This window comes from Trichoderma virens, assembly GCF_000170995.1.
Source record: "Trichoderma virens Gv29-8 chromosome Unknown TRIVIscaffold_91, whole genome shotgun sequence".
NCBI lineage: Eukaryota > Fungi > Ascomycota > Sordariomycetes > Hypocreales > Hypocreaceae > Trichoderma > Trichoderma virens.
In genome coordinates this window covers 1,278,609-1,300,091 of record NW_014013658.1, presented here as the reverse complement: position 1 = coordinate 1,300,091, position 21,483 = coordinate 1,278,609, and the positions used below count along the sequence as shown (strand labels likewise).

Here is a 21,483-nt window from a genome sequence, read left to right as displayed (position 1 = left end):
GAGACGAAGTTGAAGGTGTCCGTCCATACATAGTATACTTCGCACAGCCATCACCACAGCTCACAGTACTTGACACGGTATACTTGCAAAGCCCCATGACACAGTGCCTCTTCCATTGGGCTTCTCCTCACCTTCCATGGTCCGGCAGAGCTCCATCCCAAGACTCCGTATCAATATCAGGCGCAATGCTGGCGTGCTTGGGGTCCATTTCGCAGCAGATACCAGGCGCGGAAAATAGGGGCGGGTTTCCGTTTTCTAGAACGTCGATGCATGGAGTTCAGGGGGGCGGAAATCACAAGAGCCAAATGAGATGGGAATCGGAAGCGATAGCAGTAATGCTGGGTACATGCTCTACCCCGCTGTTTTGGTGCGCCGGACGAGGTAGATTCGTTAGCACGATATGTTCCGCAAACTCAATAAAGCTTCGTGGAAGAGCCCCGTATTGTTAGTATCAACTCTAGGGTTCAGCCATTTGCGCTGGCTGGGCTGCACGAGCTGAGGAAGGATGAGACAAGAAAGCGGCACGGGAACTGTGCCGGCGGATAAGCGCAAAATGGTATGTATGTACTCCGTATACATGCAGTAAAGAAGATGAAGTAGTATATTAGAGAGAGAACAGGAGAGGGTGAGAGAGAGACGCTGAAACGGCGTACCTTTGTATGTACTCTAGAGAAGGGAAATCCCATACCGGAGCCCGGTTTGAAGCAAGTCATGCGTTTCTCCTCCTCCCCGCCCCGTGCTTCACTCATACATGTATGTAATAATGCTCAATACTACCTGTATACTGCTACTACTACGAGGTAGGTAGGCAATCAATCAACCACCGTTCCCCTCTGGCGTGTCAAGGAGGCTGCAAGCCTGCAAATGCAAGGTACATGTGCCCTTCTCGTACTGTGAATAGGGGCCCGCGCACTGTCATTGGCCGTAATCTGTCATATATGCACCAAAGCAGTGCTACCTTGGCTCTTGGTGGCCGCCCCTATCATCTAACTTGTACCCCGGCCAAGGCCAGTCTACACCAGTGGGGCAGCAGCCTCCCCCCTAGTAGGTTATTACTAGGTATGCTCTGCCGTGGAATTTTTCTTCCCTTAGCCTGGCTCTTCAACCCGACTCTCCCTCTTCGCCAACCGGAGGTCGTACTTTGGTCGTACTGCTTCTTCTTCCTCATCGCCTCTCCTCTCCTTCGCCATCTCTCCTGTCCCGCCCGCTCCCGCCCTGCCTGCGATCCAGCGACTGCATAAGAGCCACCGAGAGTAGCTTTGCCGCCTTGTCTGGACACCTTGGGACGCGAGTGCCGCCGAGTTACGCTCCGAAACTATAAGGTACAGAGCTCGGCTTTTGCTTTTGCCTTTCGCGCATCTTGTCGGCTTCATCGTCTGTCAAGAGCCGAACCCAAATCAACACGCCCCTGACTTCTCAGTCACGCTTCTCGGAAAAGAATCGCCCTGAGGACTTCCGCCTGGTCGTCTTCTAGATTGCCCTGACCCCCGTTCCGACGCGGCGCCGTTCAAGGAAGAGGACAGAGAAAAAGAGAAAAAAAAAGCTAGCGCTTAACCAAGGACGGTGGATTCCAGAATCCCTTCCGATCATAGATCTCGCTCCCTATTCCGGATTGCAGAAAGCTACTAGCTAGCTTTGCTCTACGTTCTACACGACTGCTCTCTTGCTGGGTTGGCCTGGGCTTTCCTCCAACACACGTTACGACCGTCACGACTGAACGAACCGACCAAGTGCATCATCTATGTTGCCATTTAACCGTCCGTCTCTATCGCGTTCTTGAGTATATCTTTCTGGTGCAGCACGGGAACATCGTCATCCCCTTCGATTACGTGTTCCTTCTCCACCCGTTTTATTGCGCATTTCAATTCGTATTATTTTTTCCTCTGGGAGGCTTTTCGCGTCGCAATAGCAACAATCATCCCCCGTGGCATCTTGCGACATGGCTCAGCAGCCTCACGATATGACTTACCTCGATTACGGCACAGCCACCAACAGGTCGCCCAGTTCCTCGAGACAAAACTACTCCAACTTTGCTTCTGGTCTCACCATGCCCCGACAAACCCAACGGCCGTTCGATGCGCCTCTCTCCTCGAGTGGCCTTTACTCCAGCGAAAGACTGGCCAGCAGCTACGGTAGTCGCGCCATGGACACTATTGGCGGCGGCGGCGGCATGCCTGGGTACATGATGGACAACAACCAGTCGTGGAGCTACAACGGCTCGGGCGTGGCTACTGTCGGCGGCGCCGTGCATGGCCCGGGAAGGCAACGAAGCGTCAACCGGCGAGCCGCTTTGCCAACTGTATGTTTAATTCCAACTGCTGCTGAGAAACAATGACAATGTGCTGACTGAAAAGATGCAGAATTGGACCGAACATGGCGGGATGGGAATGCCTAACCTTCAGTCATACTCGAACGGCCTCGGCGGCCCCTCCATTTCCAACGGCGGCCTTCGTGTTGATGCTCCTGGATCTCACCCGTCCCCCAACAGTATCCAGTCAGTCGGCAACGACGCTGATCAGCTAATCCCTACCGCCATCGTCATTAAGAACATCCCCTTTGCTGTCCGCAAGGAGACGCTTGCTTCCATCATGCTGGACATGCATCTTCCCCAGCCTTATGCTTTCAACTACCATTTTGATAATGGTGTTTTCCGAGGACTCGCTTTCGCCAACTTTCAATCTGCCGAAGATACTCGCGTCGTCATTGAGGCGATGAACGGAATGGATGTCCATGGCCGGAAACTGCGAGTCGAGTACAAGAAGATGCTCCCCGAGGCTGAGCGTGAGCGTATTGAGAGGGAAAAGAGAGAGCGCCGAGGACAACTCGAGGAGCAACACCGCGCCCCGTTGCTGCACAACCAGAGCTCACTTCAATCTCTGGGCGGCATGCCCCAGTCCCAGCCGCGCACTGCCAGCGCCGCTCCTGCTCCCGCCACTTCTCTTCTCGGTAGGTTTTGAACAACTTGAAGGAATCTCATCTCTGTTCATGACATGCTAATGAGCCGTGTGTAGGTGATATTGATATGAATGACCCTCAGACCCTTGAATTCTATACCGAACTTGCCATGTTCCGAAGAGACGATTCGCGTGAGATTTTGGTCTTCCCTCCTGGAATTGCCCCCGAGCACCGTCGATCCATTCACATTCTAGCCCACCACATGGGGCTTGAGCACCAGTCCATTGGTGAGGCTGATTCACGACAGCTTACGGTGCTGAAGCGACAGCAGCCCTCGCCCACGGCCAACATCCATACGCCTCCTGCCAGCAGCCTTGATGTTCACAAGCGCGGCCTGAGCCGAGCCGCCACGTTCGACTTTGCAGCCGACAGGGAGTCTCGTGCAGCCAGCAGCAACTATGGCCATCTCGTTGGTCGACACGGCCCCACGCTAGAACTTCCCGGAAGCCCAGATGGTAGTGGAATTCCCAACAACCTACGGGCGGCCAAGAGCTTTGCCGACCTCCGCTCATTTACCCCTAGCCCGTCTCAGGCCTCATCGAGCTATCTGGCTCCCGGCAGCGGCTTGAGCGGCATTACCCCTACCTCCACGGCTCGATTTGGCGACTACCTCAGCAACGGTAGCCAATCCCAGAGCGGCAATCCCAGCACCCCTGGTGCCAAGAATGACAACGGCCTTGTCAGCGGCCTCAGTGGACTTAGCTTGTCTCCCTTTGAAGCGAGCTCAATGCAATCCCAGGCTCGTAGCACCCCTGGGGCTATTGGTAGCCAGCGGCCCAGCGCGAATGGAAACGGAACCAAGGGTGCTCCTGAGAGGCAGCCTCGCGGCCCGGAGTGGGAGACGTCCAACGGTTTTGGTCGTACTCGAGCAAATGGTCATATGCAGCGCGGTAGTGGTACGTTGATTGAATCCAAGTAGCTTTGTTGATGTTGATAACAGAAGCTAACATGATGGCTAGATTCTTCGGACAATGGAGCTCGTGTTGGCACCAGCTCTACTAATGCTTCGAGATATCACTAAGCCAGTTTGTAATGCGGGGTCTACCGGCTCTCCCATGTGTTATGCCTGTGGCTCACTGGGAGAGCTGATGGACTGCCTTTTTGGGGGGGTTAGACCAGGCTCTCTGCGTCGCATCCCTCGCCTTGCTCTCAACCCATTGCTTTTTACGATTTGTAATATTGATTTTCATCAGGACGACGGAGGGGGTTTGTTCCCGGGTGAACCATCCAGGGCGATCTACCAAAATTGGCGATGTACATTTCCCCCCAAGCTGGTAGAAAGCCCCGAGGTCTACCAGGGGCAACTCTCCGCCGCTCCGTAGCTGGTTTTTTTGATGATGATGATGCCACCCCCGATGAGAATGTGGAAAACAGGATCAGGATACAAAAAAAGTTTTGTTCGACAACTGGGCAACCGTTACGAAAACGTCACGACTCGTTTCCGTGCGCGAAGCCTGGAATATCCCCCCCTTCAAGCGTACTCCTTCAACCAGATCTACGACCGATTCTTGACGATTATGACATTTATTTTCACGACTTTTACGTCTAGACAGCTGCAGCGAATCCACCTCGTCGTGCTTCGCATCACATAAGCACTGAGTGGAGTGGCTTCGGCGACGATGACGAGCAGTACCTATACCCAACCAAAAAAAAAACTTTTTTAATACCCCCATGTCTGACGTCCAGATACGACCGTGACGACGACGAATTGAGACAACTCAGCTTTCTTGTACATGCATGGGAGGCCGGGACGAGAGAGTAGAGGTGTGTTTGGTGGAATGAATGTGTTTGGTTCGATACGTTTTGCGGGAAAGTGAGGAGTAAGAAAGAGAAAAGGGAAGCAAAAAATATTGAACCCTGTTTGGAGAATGTGAGAAGTTTTTCGAGGCAAGTCCTTGTTTGCGTTGGTTAATATGTCTTGTCTCCGTTGCCGAGGCAATTCCCTCTCACGTAAATGGAAGAAGGACGAAATTCGTTGAGAGGAGGTTTCTGATTTTACTGCGGCGTTTACTATGGCAGCATTGGGCTTGCTATGTTTTCTGGACATTTTCCTTGTTTATGGAATATGCATCTGTGATATTTTTTTTTTTCGAAGACTAGGAGGGCGGTGATGGGAACAACTCAGTGCATCTTCAATGATGCCAGAAGACGGGCAAATTCATAAACTCATACAGGGCTATGGTTAGCAGGATCTGTGAAAGAAGGAAAAAAGAAGAAACACGGCGAGTAATTTTCTTGTTCTTTGCCGTTGTTTTTGTTTAGTTTTTGTAAATCTTTTTTTCAACCACTGTAGTTGTTGTATTAGTGCCATCAAGAGCTTTTTTATCATTACTTTTTTTTTTATAAGAAAATCCTTGTGTGTTTTTATCCATTTGCCGCTTTGATTGTGTGTCGTGTGACTCTTTTCTTTCTTGCTTGGGCGGAGATGCTTGTGTCTACCTAGTATCCAAGTTTAAGCTTAGGTGCCAACTAACTGACTCAGTCGGTTCCTGGCGAGATGGAGCCGCTAAACTGGTGGAGAGAGATTCTGCTTGATCTGTTTGGAGGATTTCGGCGGTGACGTACGTGTTCCCGTCTGGGTGTCATTGGCTGGTAGACTGTGTAGTACAAGAAGTAGTCCGATTCCCCATTCGACGCGCGGCATCGTAGATCTTGATTCTTTCATCTTTGATAGCAAAAGGTCTTGGAGTTCTGAATACGAGTGAACCAGCGCATCTACGGGTTTTAATTGAACAAGAACTGGATAAGAGGGGTTATGACTGGGAACCCCGCATTGACACAGAGAGGCATTGAGACCCGAGATACTCAGCAAGGAGAGATTGAAGATTGGGAAGTCGTCATGGCACCAACGAACAAGCAATGGGTGAGCAAGCTGGATGGTGCGGATAAGCTAGAGTTGGTCGAAGGCGAGATGCCGGTGCCGAAGGACGGGGAAGTGCTGGTGAAGATTAATGCCGTGTGCTTGAATTACCGAGATATCGAAGGTATGTTCCCCTCTCTGGATTGAAAGCATGGACGTCGTGCGTTGCAGATTGACCGTGATTCTGATTTCATGCAGTCTGCGATGGCGAATATAACCACCATCAAACCCCTACGGATTCCCCCGTCGGTGTCGTTCCCTGCTCCGACATGTGCGGCACCGTTGTGGAGAGCAAATCGCCGCTCCTCACCGCTGGGACTCGCGTCATGTCCGTCTTTCTACAGACTCATCTTGTCGGAGCCCTCAAACAATCTGATATGGAGTCTGGACTGGGCTTTCCCTTGCCGGGCGTGCTGACAGAGTATCGGTGCTTCGATGCCAAGACGCTGGTCAAGGCGCCCAAGTACATGACAAACGAGGAGGCGAGTTGCCTGCCGATTGCGAGTGTGACGGCGTGGATGGCACTGAACTGGATGAGGCCTATTGGGAAATCCTTCCAGGAGTTGGAACTTTATGGGAAAGGCGGTGATAAGGACAAGGACAAGGACAAGGAGCAAGAGACTGTATTGCTCCAAGGCACGGGCGGAGTGAGCATTGCAGGACTGCAAATCGCAAAGGCAGCCGGCCTCAAGACCATCATCACATCTTCATCGGATGAGAAGCTCGAGCAAGCAAAACAGCTGGGCGCAGACCACACGATTAATTACCGCACATACTGGGAGTGGCAAGATGGCGTCATGGAAGCCACCGGCGGCAAGGGCGCGGACTACATCCTCGAAGTGGGCGGGACGAAGACGTTGCGCAAGAGCTTTGCCAGTGTTGCGTTTGGAGGGACGATTAGCTGTATCGGCTATGTTTCCGGCAAAGAAGACGACACTGGCGGCGACGATGGCGGAAATGGCGATGATAAGGGGAAGGCGTCGGGATGGAATCGGTTGAATGTGAATGTGTTGGCGTTGAGGAAGAATGTCACGCTCAAGGGGTTGGTGAATGGCGGGAAGGATCGGTTTGAGGAGATGGTGAGGTTTTACGAGGAGAAGGAGATTCGGCCGGTTGTGTGTAAGGTGTTTGGGATGGAGGAGGCGAAGGAGGCGATGGCGTTTGTTAAGGATGGGAAGCACTTTGGCAAGGTTGTGATTAAGCTGGCGGAGAATTGATGAATACTGTTAGTAGTTTGATGAGGTGTATTTGGCATGAGATGTATTTGACATGAAGAATAGCCTGAATAGGTAGCCCAGTTCAAAGATTCATATAGAGAAGGTAGTCCATACCTGTATGCTTGGTGTTTTTTGCATGACAGCATCGTCACGTGCGTGTCATAACTCGACTACCACCCTCGTCTTCATCTTGTCTTCATCCTTCATAACTCACCACTAAGCATCCTCAGCTATCAACACCCATGATTAGTTTCAACATGGCTCATCTCACCCGCTCTTACTGTGGGGTTTCTTTGCAAGGTCAACGGTCCGGTCCTTCGGATAGCGCATCGCCCTTGTACCTGATTCGACCTAGCATAACCTTGGTTGCATATGTCGAGAGACCTAGCATGACATGCGGCATCATATTTATTCGCCGTTTAGTCAACTCGGCGGCTCGGCGGTTGCGACGAGTCGAGAGAGAAAGCCGCTCACACAGCGGAATTCCACTGATACTGTACTAAAATAATACGAAGTACGCATTCTACGTGGCTGCGGAGCTAGCTCCGACCCCTGCGTGTGACTTCTCAGATCGTCAGGTTAGATCGCAGTACATGTAAGAATTAAGAACTCCATGGCAACTGCATGAAACTTGTTTGGACCCGCCTACTTCCTGGCTAAAGAATCCACCCTTTCGCTTTCCGAGGTATGGTACGCAATAGAAACTGACATGCCAATTGTTTCAACCATATTGCTAATACTATTGAGTTTGTTTGTCTTTTCCGCCAGAGTTGTGGGCTACTCCTGTTATGATGCTGCAAATACTGCGACTCAGCATGCTACTTATGATAGCGAAACATTAATTTTCAACTTTGCTTACCATAAAAGACTCACGGGAAGGTGCTTCGCTGTGTGCCTGATTTTAGGCAAATGAAATGACCTCGAAATCACTTTGCCGATGTCCACCGTCTAATTTCAATCACCTTGGGACAGCACATTTCACTTTACTTCGTAGAAACTATGGCTTTTCCCGTCGACACACGTTGAAAACTCCGATTCACGTCGACACACGTCGAAAACTCCGATTCAAGTCAGCAGCCTGCATAGCTCATGTCATCCCGGTAACAAGTATCCACCGCGGGAAGGCCTCTCATGCAGTGGCATAGAGTTATGCTCTATTAGGAGTGGTCTCTAATACGGGGAGAGAGCTGGAAGAATTAGTTACTAAAACGCTGCCGTCTCTCGGGCTAAGAAACAAATGGCTCTTTAGCTCCATCTCTGCCACTCATTGACAGTTTGCCTCGATTTTCCACATTTTGGTGGACATGGCGAGCACGCTCATAATCCAGTCACTAATTGCTCTGGTGGGATTTCTTGTATACCACCAGATCTTCCGGAAACCTAAGAAGAACCTTCCCCCTGGACCCAAAGGCCTGCCCTTCATCGGCAATATCCTCGATCTCCCTCCGAATGGCACACCTAATCACGTACATTGGAACTCGATCACCGATAAATATGGACCGATTGCTTCTGTCACTGTCTTGGGACAGCCCATGATCTTTGTCGGCGACAAAGAGGCAGCACAGGAGATTATGGAAAAGAAGTCTCAGACGTCCTCTGGGCGCCCTGTTTTTCAGTTTGCTAACTATTGTGGTTTTGGAGACTTCATCTCCATGCATCAGTTGGAAAAGCGGTTTACCTCTCAACGCAAAGTCATGCACAAGGCGATTGGCACCAAAGTTCTGGCGACTAAATATGCAGAAATACAAGAACGAGAAGCTGGACGGCTGTTACTTCGAACACTAGAGGCACCTCAGAAGATTGTTAAGCATTTCGAAACGTGAGTAACATATTCTTGGACTTAGACATAACTTAAAAGACATGATGAGAGTTCTTCTATATCTATGAATGATGTAACTAATCCATTTGTGGCAGTGAAGCCGGCGCGGTTATCCTCAAAATCGTATACGGTTATACCATCAACCCCCGTGGCCCCGATCCATTGATTGGCTTAATTGACCGCATGATGGCCAACTTCTCCCGCGCTTGCGTCCCATTTACACGACCTGTCGAGTTTATTCCCGCATTAAAGTGGCTCCCCGATGGCTTCCCTGGCACGGGCTTCAAGGCTGAAGCTAATCAGTATGGCAAGGAAATTCGTGCCGTTATCGACGAGCCTTACAAATTTGTTCGTAAGCAAATGGCCAATCATAACATCATGGGATCATACGTCGCGAGACTTGTTCAGGAGTGTATTGGTGACGGGGACGAACCGACCGAGGCTGACACACATACTATTAAATGGTCGGCCGCGGCTTTATACGGAGGAGGAGCAGACACCACCGTCTCAACTCTCATCAGTTTTATTCTGGCAATGACTATGTTTCCCGAAGCCCAGCGGAAGGCGCAAGAGGAAATCGATAGAGTCACCGGTGGCACTCGTTTACCTGTGCTCGCTGACCTGGACCAAATGCCCTACATCGAAGCAATGGTATCTGAAGCTCTCCGCTGGTGTCCAATTCTACCAATGGGCGTTCCTCATGCCATGTCCGAAGACATGACATACAAGGGATATGACTTACCAAAGGGAGCTTACATTTTCCCAGCCATCTGGAAGTTCACACATGATCCTTCTGTTTACGTTGATCCTGATACATTTGCCCCTGAGCGCTTTCTCGCCCCACGAAACGAGCCTGATCCTCGGTGGGCAGTCTTTGGATTTGGAAGGAGAGTGTGTCCTGGGCGATATCTTGCCGACTCTTCGTTGTTTCTCAATTTGGCGTATCTCGTAGCGGTTTTCGATATTAGCAAGGCGACGGATGAGCAGGGCAATGTGATTGAGCCAAAGTTGGATTTTGAGGCGGGCATTATTGCAAAGCCCAAGCCGTTTCCGTTCAATATTACGCCGAGGAGTGAGAGACATAAAGAGTTGATTAGGGATATTGAGAAGAAACATCCATGGGAGGAGAGTGATGCGACGTTGCTGGGCGAGTTGCCGCCTCCGTCTCGATGAGTGGGGCGGTATCTATCATTTCATTAGATGAAGGGAGATTATGATTCTGCCCCTCACCGGCGATGATAAAATGCTGGCTCAAAATTTGGGCACATTGAGGGCAAAAAAGGATAGTAAGGATATATATAAAGATAACAGCTGTTCATCACGGATATTGATAATCAAATCTACAAGTAGCGTAGCATATGGGAGAGCTAGTGATCTAGCGATCTACTTTTTCTATTCGTTGACTTGCAGCGAATGTGGACATATCAGCAAGGCGTTTCATACTCTTCTCTCTTTCAGTGCACACTGGAAATCAGGCTCTTCTTTAATACTGATTGTAATATTATATCCGCCTCTCCTTAATCCGTTACTGGCCTCATGATATTGTTACAAGTTATTGTATACCAATTATTAATCTGGTCCTGATCCATCTTCAATAAAGAGACATGGACACTATTCTTCCTTTTAATAGCGATTTCAGTTGAATCAAGGCCATCCAAACCCTTTTCTTTCAGATCAAACTTCCCTGAATGCAATAATAGGAAAAAAGGTGCCGGATTCATAACTGAAGCAGCCCACATCATTGCTGTTCTCCCATATTTGGAATCTCTTCTATAGAGATCAACCCCATCTGTATCTAGCAGAATTCTAACAATATCTGCCTTGCCTTTCTTAGCAGCTATTAAAAACGGAGTCAGGCCATGCGCATCAGTCTCGTTAATATCGAATTTGCCTGCGCGTAATAGGGTTAGAAAAACTTTCGCCTGTCCAGCGTAAGCAGCCCACATCAGCGCCGTTCTTTTATGCTTGTGGTCTCTTGTATAGAGATCAACCCCTTCTGCATTGAGCAAAAACTCAACAATATCCGAGCGGTATTGTTGGACAGCCAATATAAATGGAGTCATGCCATTTACATCCCTCTCGTTGATATCAAATTTGCCTGTCTGTAATAGAGTTGTGAATTTTTTCACAGATCCCGCATCAGCCGCCCATAATAGCGCTGTCCTTTTGTGCTCGTAGTCTCTTGCGCCGATTTCAACAGTATCCATGTCCAACAATAACTGGAGGATATCGGAGTCGTCGTACAAAGACTGTGCAGCTAACAAAAGTGGCGACAGACCGAAATGATCCCTGGCGTTGATATCAAATTTTCTCGAATTAAGGCACAGTTTGACGGTGCTCCTTTTCCCACTAGCAGCAGCAATCAATAATAATTTCCCATCAGTCTTGTCCGAGTTAATTTCGACTTCCAACATTTCGAAGAGTAGCTGAAAAATGTTCTCATGACCGTACTCAGCGGCGTCGCATAGAAGTGTAAGGCCATCTTCATCTCTTGTGTTAATGTTGGCTTTCCCAGTATTGATGAGAAGCTTAGCCACGCTTGTGTGCTCTTCTACTGAATCAATTACTAAAGATAGGGCTGTGTTGCCACATTTGTCGCACCAATCAACAGCAGAAATGTCTTTACTAAGAAGAAGCTTGACAAGACTCTCGTGTCCTTGTGACGCAGCAATCATGAGCAATGTTCGGCCATCGGGGTTCCGAGAATCTAGATGACATCTTCCACTGTCGAGTAATAGTTGAAATAAGCTGACACGTCCGCAATAGGCAGCCGTAAAGAGTGCAGAGTTCACATATCGATCTTCAATTGCCAAGTCAACATCCACTTCTTCATTGCCAAGAAAGAGCTCGAGAAGAGTTTCATTTCCTAGACATAAAAGAAGAATGAACGCTGATTTGCCTTCGTTAAGAGACACATGTCCTATGCTTTTATCCCCCCAAAGGAGTTTGCTGGATGGATAATACCAGGTGAAATCAGCCCAGGAACAATCATGATCCACAAGGTCGCCCCAATAAAAGGGACCGCAAATGCTTGCCGTTTGAACATTCATATCGGCATGCCCAGTTTCGAGAATTAGGTTAACGACGATTTCCCTCTCCATGATGACAGCTCCTAATAGAGCTGAAGAGTGTATCTCCTGAATTACGTCTGGGTCATAGAGTCGCGCATCCAACAGCAGCTTGACGATATCAACATGTCCACCAACGGCGGCATACCAGAGGGCAGTCTTTCCTCTCTTGCATTTAAATCCGACATTGACTTTGCCCGTGTCCAGCAACAACTTTACAGCCGCAGTGTGGCCCCCTTGCGCAGCGCGTATGAGCGGCGTATACCTTGATGTTTTTGATATTGCGTCAACATCAACTTGGCCAAAGTTGATCAATGCCTCCATAGTAGTAGAATATCCACCACTAGCAGCCATGTGTAACGGTGAACGGTTGTAACTGTCGCGCTCATCTGGGTTGGAAAATTCTTTGAGCAAGACATTGACGATTTCAGAAATACCCAACTCTGCGGCGACATGAAGACTTGTGACGTTTTTGGGAATTATATCCACATTTAAATATTCCTTAACATGGTGAGTATTAAATTTATAAATCCCAGGCGGGGTTCGACGAAGTATATGAAATCCGCGAAGAAAAGCTTCGAAATTGGAGGTCTTTCTGAGGAAATTAACATGAGTCTGGCTGAATGTGGAGGTCCTAACGTGGTATTTCCAATTGTAAACTGCGTAATACCAAAATTTAAAGGATTTCAAGATTTCAGAGATTTGAATATAATAGCGACATTGGCGTTCGATAGCGGAAGATGAGAGATAAGAACTGCAGACTTCTGCAATATAAGTCTCTGCTTTGGGAAGCCACTTTTGCCGAGTTCTGTCGAAAAACTCCTGCGCTGTGTGATGGACGAGTCGAATGATTTTGCTTTTTTCATCAATAGCAACTAATCCGATAGTGGTTGACATGATATCTTCAATCTGTGGGAGATTGTCTTCGTCAAACTCGTCCTCTCCAATCTCAACGGCGAGGGCTTGCTGGAGCTCAACTACAGATAGAGGCCACCTTGCGTGTGTAATCCAAGATAGAGCATTTATCGCTAGCGCGCTGCGACTAGAGCTCTGTTGGTTGATACGTTCCATAGCGGCATCGTATGCATAATCATACGCGCCAGACCCGGTGGGAAGATCTTTGAGAGCTTTCATAACCGCCTTTCGCGTTATGCAGTCTATTAATCGATCAAAGTGAAGCTGTGCTAATAAGAACCTATTGAGAGACTTAGATATTATTCGCATACAACTTATGAAGTACATACATTCTGTTGACAGTATTATTGATGGCGGTTTTGATTTCCTCTTGGAGGGACTTGCTCTGGCTGATAACTGAGATGGGTGGTAATTTGGATAGGCGGCCATCTATATATCTCCGTATATCTAATTCAGTCGCTCCAATCTCTAATCGCAGAGTGGATTTGAATCTGTCAGATATCTCAGGAATATCCCTTGATGTCGTAAATAGTTTCAGATCAGATCGTTTCGCGCAAGCAATAATCTCCGATAAAATGGTCTCTCTACAGTGGCCCACTGTTGAGCACTCATCAAGCGCATCGATAATAACAAAGGCCTTTGTGTATAAATTCACAACTTCTTGGAATGTCTCAAGAATCTCTTCAAATGATGGCCGCGTATTCCTTTTCGCGTGTCTTTCATGGAGAGATTTTACGCTATCAGGCAGACAAGGCTGCTGCTTAGCTACTTGCTTCAGCAGAGACAAGAAGACGGAATTCGGAGTTTGCTCGTTATATCTCTTGAAGTTGAAGTAAATGTAAGCTATACCGATGCTCGAGTCGTTGCCGAACCGCTTGTGCAAGTAATCTATCACAGCAGCGGTCATGACAGTTTTTCCTGCCCCGGGAATACCTGGACAAAATATTATCTGTTTGTCGGTTTCGATAAACTCGTTGAACTCGGTAGAATTCAGAAGCCATTGGCCTGTCCCAGGTTGCCATCGTTTCAAAACGTCAGAATGTTCAGCTCCGTAGTCAAGGGGGCTGAGCCATTCGATAATTCTTTCGTCTTCTTGGTTGTGTCTATGAACTCTGGCTTCTTCTAGATATCCTACGGCGAGTTTCACATCGCCACTAATATTGGATAAAACTTGTAACCAGAAGTTAGTGGCTTGTAGTACTCAGTTGGTAAAATATTGAGAATGGAGTAGATCGTTTACAGCGCCTCCATGAGATATTACAGAGATATTGGTATGTCTCTGGATAATATAGGAAGGGCTGTCGAGGGTGAAATTGACAGCTTACTGGAAGTAATAGTATCCATTTGCTCCACTGCATGGACTGGGACTACCAGCAGAAGTTCTTTCGCAGAAGCCGCAGCAACAGCAGCAGCATACTCTTGCCAAGCTTTGTTTTTATGTGAGTCCGCATAATCGCATATGCCTCTTATCACAAGGCAGGGAAAACTGCTCATTAATCCCGCGGCCTCCATTTCGACGCAGAGAATCTTATTGCTGAATCTCTCATTGAGCCGGTTTCGAAACTGAGCATCTTTGACGACCATGTTGCCAGATGCGATGAGTCCGTAATGAATGCGTGTAGTCCTTGGTTTCCTCTTACGCGCTTTACTAATATCACAAAATCTGCAGTCGGTGGCCCCCTCTTCCTCATCTTCATCCTCCTCCTCCGTTTCGGTATCGTACGCCTGTGCCTCTTGGGATGAGCTATTTGTAGAAGTGCTTTCAATGTGTGGGTAGTCATCTGCAAATAAGGTATCACGCAAAGATTCCAAACGCGTATACTTTGCAGCCAACGTTGGCCATTTTTCTCCCATGTTAGCAAGATAATTCGGTATTTGTGATCCCTCCATCTCTCTCTTGGTCCCTAGCTTTGCCAAAGATGTCAGCAGTGCAATTGGGGGATTGTTCAGCGATCCAGTGTGTTCGATTATGCCGTCGTGCTCAACCTTGCCAAGATCCCACTGGATCACTCCAGGAAAGCCATTGCCGGGTTTGCTGATGACGACATCACCTAATCGAATCTTATTGCACGGGATGCCGCCGCCTATTCCAACCATCAGGCCAAATCTGACGGATGGAAATGTAGATGCCATCCATGTCGCGGCCGTCGCCGCTGCGTTAGTACCGTATTTGCCCTCTGGTAAGCATGCGATCACTACATTGTGCTTCCCGATAGACCCAAGGGTGTATGCATTTGGGTCTGTGGACGGATTCGGTAAGTCCTCGTGTATGGCATCTAGCATGGCTGTTGCAGCTGTCTGCTCCTTGCGCAGTGCGCAAATCCAGCCAATGGTGTAGTCACGGTGTGAATGGAGCTGAGAAGAAGTGGCCATGTTGAGAATATTGAGAGTAGTGATACACCGAATCTTCGACAACAAAAAGGGCCTTGATGCTTAAGAGTTGAAGGCTTAGAACCAGGATACTTAGTGAAAGAACTATAAGTCATATTTTCAGTTGGAATACTCCCGGCCAAGAAACCGAAGCAGGCCTGACCTCCCTGGCGCGTACGTACGGATATGGATAGAGAAGAGATACAGAGTAAATCTCACTTTGTAGTCGCACAACAACTTCAGCATTCGCGAAGAAGCAAGCCTGCGCCTCTATCACTTCTTTAGGTTATTTGCACTGTATTCAATGGCAATGTTGAGAGCAAAATAAGCGCAAAAATACAGAAGGGGCGATCGTGAGATAGAGCTTAAGCACCCGATTTGGAGCAAGACTCATAGTTGATGAAACACAATATAACACAGCCTCGTTAAGTGGCAATGCTAGATAGGCCGCACGTGGTTTTGTAGGATGAGCGGGGTAACAATTGCTCTTTGTCGGATTGGATCTTGCATTGTGCGACTGGGTTTAAATTATTCGAAATATTATTGGACTATATATTGGAACCAATTGAATACCACTTACTACCCTATCCACAAAACACTCGGACAGAATGTATTCATCCTAACTACTGAATCGCTGTTCGCTGGAGACCTAGGTGGTTTTCATAGGCGGATTATCATTTCAACGATCGATGTTGTTTGGGGAACTGTATGAAATGTGCAAATAACTGCAAGTGTAGCAATAGGAACCTTATAATATACCATATCATCAAACGGAGTGGCAAGCAATACTGTATAATTGTCAAGGACCGTAATTCTGAGTGGAGTCGATAGTAGTGGCGTTCTATCTCAATGAGCTATGAGAAGGTTTTAATTTCAGTGAGCTCCATAGTGGTTAAAATATATGTCTGTCGATGTGTATGGTGGAAAAGGATTCAAGGATGTCACCAGAGAGAATAGTATAAAATTTTTTATTGTAAATTACAGATATAATAGATATGGAAGGACTGTGCCCTATAAACAGCAGGTACTAGAGATGGATTGATAAATATTAGTAGCTTTCATAATTCAAGTTGCCAAAAGGTTAAGCATCGAGATTGTCATGGCTAAATAACACTGGTCAACGTCCGATGCAGAACTGAAGAGCCACATCCTACCTCCAGGCTCTCCGTCCGGGCTAATATCGAGCCGTTTGATTCAATGCCTTCGCCTCTTGAAGTTCTGGAAAGCAATTGAGCAATCCTCTCATAAGCCTTCCTATTCCACCATCCTAATTGATGTGCCTCTACCCGACCCGCGGAAGCCAAATCCATTGGCGTCTGTCCCTGTTGATTGACGGAGTTGACATCGGCGCCATACTTGAGAAGAGCCTTCGTCGCTGGCCAACTTCCCTGCATTACCGCAAGGTGCAAAGCGGTGTTTCCATCCACATTGGAAATTGCATTGGCATCAGCGCCTTCTCTAAGTAGAAGATTCATCATATCGCTAGCTCTTGAGATGTTGCTTGAATGAAAGCATATGGTGAGCCACGCATCACGTTCACTTCCGTCGTCGGGAGTTGACAGTTGAGCTACGAGATGGAGAGCTGTCTCCCCTTGGTGTGTTAGAGCGTTGATATTGGCTTGTGCATCTCCGACCAGCTGCAATACCGTCCGAAAATGCCCTGCAGTAGCAGCGTAATGTAAGGCCGTCCATCCCCTCTCATCTCTGTTGTCAATTTTATATCCTCTCATTTGATTGATAGACTGAATACTTTGATGACGTCCATAACGAGCCGCATCATGCAAGACGTTCCGTCCATCGTAGTCACTTACATTTTGGTCCGCCCCCGCGAGAGCCAGTATTTTGTAGATTTCAGCATGGCCCAGTATCGCCGCGAGCTGGAGTGGGGAGATCTTCTCTAATATGTCTCTGCTCTGGGTTTTGTAGAAACCCATCAAGAAGTTAGCCGATGAATCGACATGGCTTTCAACCAGAGGTATCCGATATCGCACACAATTCGCTCTCCCATTTAAGTTGGGAACCACTTGGACAAGCCATTCCACCATATCCACGTATCCCCTGGCAGTAGCAAGGTGTAGAAGCGTCTCTTTTGTGTGTTCGTTTGTCAATCCAAGATCACCTCCGTGTGAAGCTAATATCTTCGCGACCTCAATATTGTCAGAGTTAACTGCAACAGAAAGTGCTATTTGGCCGTCAGAGCCTCGTGCATTAATATCCAAGCCCTTTTCCAATAAGCAACGAGTAGACCCAACGCAATCCCCTACTGCTGCATCGAAGAGCATGGTTTCCAATTCTCCACTGGCTCTTTGCCTTGGCCCAATTGAGAAATCGTCGCCTCTCACTGTACTTCCCGCAAACTCGGTATCTCTTGAAAGAACGGGTACTTTCAGGATAGCATTAGCTCCTCTGGCTAGCAGAAGAAGGCCAATATCATCCCATTTGACATATAGTGCCCTAGAAAGCGGACTTCTTCCCTCACAGTCTAACTTGTCAATGTCTGCGCCATTATCTAGTAATAAGCGTACCACATCCAGGTGCCCAAATCTTGCGGCTAAGTGCAAGGCTGTCTCGCCATTAGATTCGTTCACGGCATTTACCTCAGCTCCTCTTTTTATCAAAGCTCCACATACTTCAGCATGGCCCCCCCTCGCAGCCCCCTGAAGAACCGTTGCGGTTGCGGCATAAGTTTCGATATCCGTGGCAAGATAGCTCCAGAACTCTATGTTACGGGGCAGCAACAGCTCCGTAGAACTGAGTCTGTAGTCCCTTACTCTGCATCTGACATTGACATCTGCGTGCTTTTCTATCAGGGCCCGCACGCCTTCATCATGACCAACCCTTGCAAAATGGATGAGCCAGAAATCTCGTAACAAAGGCAAGCTGTTTATAGTACCACAAGACCGGACAAAGGCAGCGTATAATGCCAGTCTATCCTCACCCACAAAATCTTGCACCTCATCAAAAGCGAATTTGAAAAAGCCATATCGCTTGTGGTCAATAGGGATGGATCCTAGGGGGATAAGCGTATTCTTATAATCTCTCGATAAGAATAACTCGCCTTGGTTGAAGTCCCGCATGCTTAGGTATTGCCAGCAAGTACGCACCAAGTCTATCCCAGCTTCTTCAATGTTGACCCTATACTTTGGAGGACAGCCTTCATGAACAAGATAGTCTTTAGCAGTGCGGTGTATAAGATTGAGCGTGCCGTTGACTGGGTCATAATATAGGAGGTTACCGCAGGCCTTGAATCCATCCTCAAATTGTTCGATATATTGCACTGGCGGAACCGTGTCTTTATTCCAACCTTCATGGGCAAGAACCTGTGCTGTAGCCATATCTTTGGCAGTCATTGGTCGTTTCAACACGACCATCCATCGGAAAATGAAAGCCGCGTCTTCTGTTCCGTCTTCATCGATGGAGTCGAGAATTCTTCCGTATATCCCAGGCAAATTAGACGGCAGATTCTCTAATTTTCTTGTGGCGGCTTTTGTCGTGGCAGCCGCAGATATGTCTTTGAAGACGAGACTAGCCCAGAGAAATGTTCCCCCAGCCTGGCTTTTCACTTTTTCTCCTATGGCATTAATCAAGCTCTCTGGAAACGTCTTCCTCTTTACCTTTAACTCGGCAAGTTTACTATCAATAAAAGCTGCCAAGTCGGCATTGATCTTTCCAGAATCGACACGAAGATGTCGACCCACTGTTTCAGCCGTCTTCTCAATCTCCACGTCGGGCCGTGCCGTGATCAGAACTCTGGTGTTCACTGACGCCGGTATTTCAGCAATCAAGTCGAGCAAATGTATGCAAGTTTTATCACACTCATCTAGGGCGTCGATGAGGATATAAATGTTCTTGCTATTGCATTTCTGCAGGAGCTGAAGCAAAACTGCCCATAGCCCATCCAAGCTGTTGGAAAGTGACAATATTTCGTGACGGTGCTGGTATTCCGTCTTGATCCATCGAAAAAGATCCGGCTGCTTCTTCAACAACTGCTGTAAAATGCATCGAATGATACCCAGTGCACTATTCCTGGGGCCATCGTCTTTGTAGTCGCAGAAATGATAGATCAAGATGGTCGATGGTTGCAAAGCCTCTTGCTTTTGCAGATTCTCGATCAAAAAGCATGAAATGACTGTCTTCCCTATGCCAGGAGCGCCGAAGAGCCAAAGAATCTGAAGCCCATCTCCGTCGCGCCACTGCTCGTATTCGCTTCTGGAAAGGATCCATTCACACGTGCCAGTGACCCTTTTCCCGTTGAATCTGATTGTCTTTGCTAGATCGGCGGAGGCGTCGGTTAAATACAACAGGGCAAGGAGTTCCTCCAAGGTAATCTCTTCAATGACGCGTCAGGTTGGCCTCGCTTGTAATAATAGAGACAGAAAACACACCTCGAGGCTCGGCAATGTAATTATTGCCTAGCTGTACGTTGTCTGCATGAACATTAATTTTCTTGTATTGGTTTCCGGCCATACTGAGTCTCCATGAACATAAGCGTTGGGGGCATATGCCAAGCAATATCGCGGGCTGGGCAGCGCGCGAGAGGATCAAGAAGCAAAAAAAAAAAAAACAAGCAATTTGGGAGACAGGGATTTGCCAATAGAGATTGTTCTTTTCTCGGCTGCACCTAGTCAGGTGACTGCAGGTAGCCAACCTGCAGAGAATCCTCAGCCGCGTTTTGCAATGCGCGAGCAATTTGGGGCCACTAAGATACATACATGTACGGTTATTGCTTCCACAGTACAAGCGACCATTAACACGAGTGATGGCCGAAGCTTTTGGAATGGTTTCTGGATCCATTCGCGCAGCGACCGCCTTCTCGGCATGCGTTGAAGTCTTCGACTATGTCCAGTTGAGCCGTCGTTTTGGAAAGGATTACCAGACGAGTCAACTCAAACTGACGCTACTGAAGCTCAGATTGTCTCGCTGGGGCGCTGCCGTCGATGTCTATAATGATCCCCAGCTTGGGAACCCTTCAGCAACCAAAGACGATATCGAGACAGCGAAGGACACCTTGTTCCAGATCCTCGTGCTCTTCGAAGACAGTAAGACGATCGCAGATAGATACGAATTAAAGGCTGGGAAGAATGAAGCAGTTGAGATCCAAGACCCGGTCACGTATTCAGCGGCAGAGATGGCAATTGCCTCAGTGAACAATAAGATGAACGCTCTCGCGGCCAAGCGTAGGAAAGGCGCAAGCGTCTTGAAGCTGGCTACTTGGTCAATACATCACAACAAGGCAATCTCGAGGCTCGTCGAAGACATATCTGGGCTTATTGAATCTCTTGAACAACTCTTTCCACCTCCGCCTACCACACAGTCTCACCTCGTGCAGCGCGAGGTCTCAGAGGCACAGGGTGAACAAGAAAAAGCAGCTTTGACGACCTCAGCACAAGGCATTGACCAAGTACTCTTTGCTGCTGCAAGCCAGACAATCGGTCACCAATACAAGAATATCGAAATCGAAGCAGGAGAAGACGGATCTATCTTAGCCGGGAACACATTCGGTCGTGACTACAGTGGATCTAACCACACTGGCCAGTCCCATACGTATGATGGCATCACTATCAAAGGCTCAAAAGGGCTAAGGGTTCACCATGGTGACCAACATGGTGGGAGTGATTTCTTTAATCGTAATTAATTATATGGAGACAAGCCTATGTTTGATTTCTAAAGGCTACCTAATCAGCACGGGAAAATGATTCAGATATAACGATAGGCAACGGTAGTCGGAATAATTGTGAACCTACGCGAAAAGAATTCTTGCTTTACGATACTTTACGTCCCCGTCATTAAGCTATGTATTAGGTTTAGTATGGGAATATAAACTCTATTCAACTAGGTATTTAGTCTTCTATGATACATGTGAAAAGATACAAGGACTCGCCAGACGGTATGTTTGCCATATGTAATCTAGGTATATAGTCCTGGTAACATCATCGATGCACCTCCCTAAAACGCCCTTCACCACAAAATTCCCATCCATCCGGTCAATCACCAGCGCAAACACCCAATCCTACAAACCCTCCAGCACCAAGATCGCCCTATTCTAACCAATTTGGTGGTCTAATACCCCCTTTTAATGTCATATACAAGGAGGCATGTGAATATACCCAAGACACGGGCCAGTGTGAGACAATGGTTCGAATTTCTGAGTCCCCATACCGAGAGGCGGACCACTTACCGTATTCCGGTTGGTCAGATGATAGCCTGTATCTTTGTATATAAGAAACAACATACTGATCTAGACCAATATCAGCTCCGATGTCGCTATCGAGTAAATAC

The 21,483-nt window shown here is 47.9% G+C and overlaps 8 protein-coding genes across 8 annotated transcripts; 4 read left to right on the top strand and 4 right to left on the bottom strand.

Annotated features, from left to right (window-relative positions):
* Window positions 1-1,939: 1,939 nt before the first annotated feature.
* Window positions 1,940-3,976, top strand: TRIVIDRAFT_80151 (uncharacterized protein; the record flags this gene model as incomplete). Its single annotated transcript, XM_014094884.1, has 4 exons — window positions 1,940-2,299; window positions 2,361-2,946; window positions 3,012-3,851; window positions 3,915-3,976. 4 exons carry the CDS (start codon window positions 1,940-1,942, stop codon window positions 3,974-3,976), a joined length of 1,848 nt encoding a protein of 615 aa, XP_013950359.1.
* A 348-nt stretch (window positions 3,977-4,324) lies between these two features.
* On the bottom strand, window positions 4,325-5,224 carry TRIVIDRAFT_217162 (uncharacterized protein; the record flags this gene model as incomplete). Its single annotated transcript, XM_014094883.1, has 1 exon — window positions 4,325-5,224. One exon carries the CDS (start codon window positions 5,000-5,002, stop codon window positions 4,616-4,618), a length of 387 nt encoding a protein of 128 aa, XP_013950358.1.
* A 570-nt stretch (window positions 5,225-5,794) lies between these two features.
* Window positions 5,795-7,032, top strand: TRIVIDRAFT_206810 (uncharacterized protein; the record flags this gene model as incomplete). Its single annotated transcript, XM_014094882.1, has 2 exons — window positions 5,795-5,939; window positions 6,014-7,032. The coding sequence occupies 2 exons, from the start codon at window positions 5,795-5,797 to the stop codon at window positions 7,030-7,032; spliced, it is 1,164 nt and encodes a 387-aa protein (XP_013950357.1).
* A 1,304-nt stretch (window positions 7,033-8,336) lies between these two features.
* TRIVIDRAFT_65025 (uncharacterized protein) lies at window positions 8,337-10,024 on the top strand (the record flags this gene model as incomplete). Its single annotated transcript, XM_014094881.1, has 2 exons — window positions 8,337-8,851; window positions 8,947-10,024. The coding sequence occupies 2 exons, from the start codon at window positions 8,337-8,339 to the stop codon at window positions 10,022-10,024; spliced, it is 1,593 nt and encodes a 530-aa protein (XP_013950356.1).
* Window positions 10,025-10,368: 344 nt separating this feature from the next.
* Window positions 10,369-11,265, bottom strand: TRIVIDRAFT_163799 (uncharacterized protein; the record flags this gene model as incomplete). Its single annotated transcript, XM_014094880.1, has 1 exon — window positions 10,369-11,265. One exon carries the CDS (start codon window positions 11,263-11,265, stop codon window positions 10,369-10,371), a length of 897 nt encoding a protein of 298 aa, XP_013950355.1.
* A 750-nt stretch (window positions 11,266-12,015) lies between these two features.
* TRIVIDRAFT_163751 (uncharacterized protein) lies at window positions 12,016-15,207 on the bottom strand (the record flags this gene model as incomplete). Its single annotated transcript, XM_014094879.1, has 3 exons — window positions 12,016-13,114; window positions 13,164-14,004; window positions 14,160-15,207. Coding segments are annotated over 3 exons (2,988 nt in total), but the record flags the coding sequence as incomplete, so codon positions are not given.
* Window positions 15,208-16,307: 1,100 nt separating this feature from the next.
* TRIVIDRAFT_228086 (uncharacterized protein) lies at window positions 16,308-19,671 on the bottom strand (the record flags this gene model as incomplete). The annotated part of the gene is made up of 2 exons (XM_014094878.1): window positions 16,308-19,534; window positions 19,590-19,671. The coding sequence occupies 2 exons, from the start codon at window positions 19,669-19,671 to the stop codon at window positions 16,308-16,310; spliced, it is 3,309 nt and encodes a 1,102-aa protein (XP_013950353.1).
* A 292-nt stretch (window positions 19,672-19,963) lies between these two features.
* TRIVIDRAFT_119731 (uncharacterized protein) lies at window positions 19,964-20,611 on the top strand (the record flags this gene model as incomplete). Its single annotated transcript, XM_014094877.1, has 1 exon — window positions 19,964-20,611. A coding segment is annotated over one exon (648 nt), but the record flags the coding sequence as incomplete, so codon positions are not given.
* Window positions 20,612-21,483: the final 872 nt, after the last annotated feature.